Consider the following 4,936-nt stretch of genomic DNA (forward strand, 5'->3'; position numbering starts at 1 on the left):
ATCCATTGTCTTATGTCGTTTAGAAGAGTCTCCTGGGCACATAAACTTTTTCCCATTAACAGTTCAGCTTCAGTAAGACACTTTGTTTATGATTCATATTGTCTAGAAGATGTTTTTGCTGACCATATGAGCAGAATCAACCTGTGTCATATGTTCACCTGAATGTCCTCTCTGTCATTCCTCTCCTCCTCCTCAAACATGTCGTCTGCCATGTTGAGATCTTTGAGTTCAACAGGTTTCTCCTCTGCTCTCCTTCGTCTCACAAAGAGAAACAATGGCAGCCCCAGCACTAAATGAAGAGCAGACGACTTTAATCACCAAACTGTTAAAGCCCAACAAAATTCCATGAAGCTGGAAGTATCTCGGGATCTTGTTCACGAATGAGGGAAGAAGAGAGCGGGAGGTCAACAGACGGATTGGCGCAGCGTCTGCAGTGAAACGGGCGCAATACCGGTCCGTCGTGGTGAAGAGAGAGCTGAGTCAAAAAACCAAGCTCTTGATTTACCGGTCGATCTACATTCCGATCTAAGTATTTATAATGTCCAGTATGTTTATATTAGTGCAATACAACAAAGTTTGCAGATTCTCACAGTTCAAACTCATTCTTGGTCTCTTAAATTAAAAGCTGTGTCTTTAATTTGAAGAAGGCTTTATATTCATATAGCAACACAATCACATTTCAAACTCACTGATCAGCAGCACCACGATGGCCTTCAATATTCCCAGGATGACTGGCGGGTTGGAGCCACCAACATCTTTGTCCCGACAGCTCACGTCTTCTCCAGTGCAGTCACACACTCTGGCTGTGACTGTGCTGACCTGAGAGAGACCCTGGTTGTCTGCAATGCTCATGGTCACAGTATAATCTCCAATCTCCAGCTCACTGTTTAAAGTCAGGATAATTCCTGTTCCTGCTAAATAAGAAGAATGATCAGGAATTCCACCAGTTTTAAATTTTTTGGATATATTCACACCAGGAAAATGCTTAGATCATCTTTTGCAGTTTAGATTATGTTAGTGGTCAGTTTCTATTTGCCAATTCCTTCCTCTTAGATTCGCTTTGTCTGTGTTTGACTCATTGGCAACAGTTTCATTCATTGGCAACTTGATGTGCTCAAAGAATGAACACATTCATTTTTTTTATTCAAGCACATCAAAGAATGTGTTTGAATGAGCTAACCCTAGCTCAAGACTATAATCAGTTGGGTATAGCTGGTATACATACTGGTGCTGATCATTCTAGCAGTCCAGTTAGCTTTCACAGAGCCAACTAGGCTGACATTGTATGGAGAAGTAAAGCCTGGTCCATCTCTGTCTGTCACAGTCAGCAGCTGAGGAACTGGTATCTTGCTGCATACCTGTAGAAATAAACTAAATTTGAAACGTCCACTTTAATACTGAATCATTTTTTATTTCAAAAGTTAGCAATTTTGTATCAAGTATATGAAATTCTGTTTTAAAGTTTATATGTAAAACAATTTTAATTGTACAAAAGACGACATACTGTGAATTTGCGTTCCTCAATAGTAGGGGGGTTGTCGTTGACATCCTGAAGATGAATAACCAGAGTTCCAGTTGCTGTAGCCTGGATCTGATCTGGTGAGATGATAGACATACAGCAGTAGCAGGAGCCGTTCTGGGTATGTCTTTAGCAATCTGCTGAGGAAAACGTCTAAACTTTTCAAGAGTTGAGGAAATCATAAGTTGTCAGAGTAAGTTTAAAGAGCTCTATAAAGTACAATTAAAAGGGAAGTATAATGTAAAAAAAAATAAATAAATTTTGAGCTTCAGCTAATGTTATAATGCGATTCCCTCATCCAAACATACATGTAGGGTTGCTTTGATATTCATGTATGTTTGAGGAATCATTTAATCTCCCATGGCATTTATAGGTGCCTAAACACTGGTTCATGCAAAACACAGACGTTTTACTTCTCCCACTCCGCTCCCCCAGACTAGCAGCAGCAGCAATTAGCAAACACCTGGTGCTGCTGTACGTCCACTGAGCTCATCAGACCAACGCTCCTAAGAACAGTTGTAAATGGCATAATGGAGTAGCATTGTTGTGATGAAGTGCTGAAAGCAGAGTGTCGGAAAGAACAGGAGCTTTTTAAAGAAACAGATTGCAAAGTCAAATTTCTTTCAAGTTATCTTTGTAACCTTTAGCTGTTATAAAAACTCTGTACATATCATAGTTATGTGTTATATAATGGCACTATGTGCCTGGAAGTCATCATATGCATGGTATCCCCTCAAATACCTTTAACACAAAAAGTCAATTATAATACTTTACAGGAGGTAATAAACTAATGAAAGACTACTTTCAGATTAAGAAAACCTCAAATGCTATCGCTAGCATTCCAGTTAAATGCTCTTCTAAAGCTGGATAGAGGAGGTTTCTTCAGAACAAAGAATGAGAACTTCAGTTTTTCCAAGTTGTCCCTTGGGTCAACCAACATTTTCGTTTCACATTCATGTTTAAGTTTCTCTCCTACAGCTGCAAAACAAGACAGTTAACTCTCACACCTACCATCATCATATGCACCAATCAGGGCTGTGTATTTATCCTCCTTGACAAAGATAGATTCTCTGTCCATTTGGTTTCTCACTGTTATCACACCACTATCCTTATCAATGTCAAGCCAGCCAGCTGGGTCATTGAGTATTTTATACCTGCAACAATAAAGACAAACCATAAAAACATGTTCAAGCATCGGTTCCAGCTTTATTATGTGGGACAGTGAGATGCATGTTGGGACAAGAGATCCACATATTTTAGATTTACAAAGTTCTGATTTGCAGTTGCATTTGTGCATTAAACAACTTTCATGAAGTAAGACCCACCCAGTTTCTGAGTATTCTTTAAACAGACAGATCTGGAATATAATTTGATTAAAATAGCTGTGTAAACATGTGAAATTTCATTTTCTTTAAGTTACTTTTTCTTTAAGTGGCTTACATGACTTTCTGTTTGCGTCCAGTGTCTGGATCAGAAGCTGTGTACCACACCACAGTGCTGTTCAGATCAAGACCCTCACTTTTGGAAACATGCTTCTCTTTTGGATCAAACATCAGAGGTTCATTGACATCCTCCACAGTCACCACCACTGTAGCAGTGGAAGTGACCAACGAGACAGAAGGAGCAAAAGGAGCCTCGTTCACCACTGAAACCACCAGAGTGTGCTTACTGGTTCTCTCAAAGTCCAGACCCTGGATTAGTGGAAGAAAGATCATCACAGATCAACTGATCAGACATTAAAAACTCAGGCTGATGAATTAATTTAATTACATTTAACCACCAACAAGTATAATAAATGATACAGTTAGGCCTGCCACGATAACAAATGTTACTGGACGATAAATTGTCCCAGAAGTTATTGCAATAAAAGATAATATTGTTGCTTTGACACAATTTTCAAGCAATATAATAATAATGCAAGAACACATTCTCAAAGATGAATAAACTTTAAATGTTAATGAACATTGACCACTGGAACTGAAAGACATTTTAATGTCCAAAATAAACAGAAAAAAAAAATAATAAAATGAATTATGAAGTCTGTGTAAACAAAATTGTCCTTAAAAAAAAAGGGCCAGTAAAGACAAAAGCACCAGATTGAAGACTCTTATCATCCATTTTTTGGAAGAAAGAGAAAAATGATAAATTATGCAAATGAAAATTATTGAACTCGTTTTAATTTATAATGTGATTAACTGATTATTATATATTGTGACAGGCCTAGATACAAGTTAAACAAACATATTCTAGCAGTAAGATTCTGTTGGTCCTCCTACCTTAGCAGTAGTGATGATTCCTTCTTGTTTGTTTGTTCCTGTTTTCATGCTAAATAGATTTTCTTTATTTCCATCAATGATTTTGAACTTTGCATTCCAGGCAGCAGTATGAGGCTCATCACCATCTGTCACCAGCATCTTAACAACTAGAGCATCTACCTTATTCTCTTCAACTGTGGCCGTATACTGAGACAGAAGATGTGAAAGAGATACATACATGGTCATTTTATGATCATCTATCATTTTATATCATATGTGTTGTACTTTAATGACTCACTAAAAGAATTCAGAGTGATTTACTGCTTTACTGATAATCTGCTGCACAAATCAACTGTGATAAACAGATTTGAATATAATATTTAAAAGTAATTACAAAGCGACAAAATGAACAACAAATTAATAGTCATGTGTTATACTTACAAAGGGCCCTGTGAAGACTGGAGCGTGATCGTTGAGGTCCGTCACTTTGATAATTACTTTGGTAAATCCAGTCAAACCTTCTCCCTTCATGTCAGCTGCCTGTACTTCCAGTGTGTACTGAGGGACTTTCTGTTTTAACAAACATGAACTTTAATCATATGAATCAACAGCTACAGCATCACTCAGGTTCAGCCTGTCTACAGATGGCTCACATTGTTAACTTCAGTGCAAAATTTGAACAACACAACAAGTTTTTCCAGAACTTTTTGTGGTGTTTAAAATGTAGGAAGTCTGAGAAAAATCCAAAATATAACTAGAACTACAAGCAGTCATTATAGGTTCCTTACCCAACCCAGCAGGTCCCCCACATGTAGACATCACTTGATATGGGATTTAGTATGAATTTCATACCTACATTCAAACCTGTAGCTTTCCGATTCCGATTCCATTCATGTTGTCAATGAAACCAAATTCAAAATTACTTTATTGATCTCACAAGGACATGAAATGAAATGAGTCATTGTGAATGAGTGCTGGTCAGCCTTAATAAAGTAGATGTGGATTAAGCCATTTAAAGTTGATAGAAGTTGGTATAAATACTGGGACCTGGCACCCTGACTGGGATTCTACACTGTTGTTGACCCAGATAAGGTGGGTTTAGCACCATCATGTGGCCAAATAGGATGACTACACAATGTGGTCAGATCAGAAGTCCTATATA

At 37.7% G+C, this 4,936-nt stretch overlaps 1 protein-coding gene across 2 annotated transcripts in view; it reads right to left on the reverse strand.

Annotated features, from left to right (window-relative positions):
* Positions 1-4,936, reverse strand: part of LOC106939881 (EP-cadherin-like) — a 22,982-nt gene that overhangs the window by 4,901 nt on the left and 13,145 nt on the right. Inside the window, exons 9-16 of one of the 2 annotated variants that reach the window (XM_015022453.1) lie at positions 4,225-4,344; positions 3,796-3,990; positions 2,960-3,210; positions 2,531-2,673; positions 1,505-1,596; positions 1,226-1,358; positions 690-911; positions 159-289 (exon numbers count right to left, since the gene is read on the reverse strand). In XM_015022453.1, coding sequence (XP_014877939.1) covers positions 159-289; positions 690-911; positions 1,226-1,358; positions 1,505-1,596; positions 2,531-2,673; positions 2,960-3,210; positions 3,796-3,990; positions 4,225-4,344 — 1,287 coding nt within the window. Of the gene's footprint in view, positions 1-158; positions 290-689; positions 915-1,225; positions 1,359-1,504; positions 1,597-2,530; positions 2,674-2,959; positions 3,211-3,795; positions 3,991-4,224; positions 4,345-4,936 lie in introns of both variants that reach the window. The other variant, XM_015022451.1, reaches the window with a different exon arrangement.

The sequence above is a fragment of the Poecilia latipinna genome, unplaced genomic scaffold (assembly GCF_001443285.1).
Source record: "Poecilia latipinna isolate Pla-1442-1.1 unplaced genomic scaffold, P_latipinna-1.0 Scaffold3012, whole genome shotgun sequence".
NCBI lineage: Eukaryota > Metazoa > Chordata > Actinopteri > Cyprinodontiformes > Poeciliidae > Poecilia > Poecilia latipinna.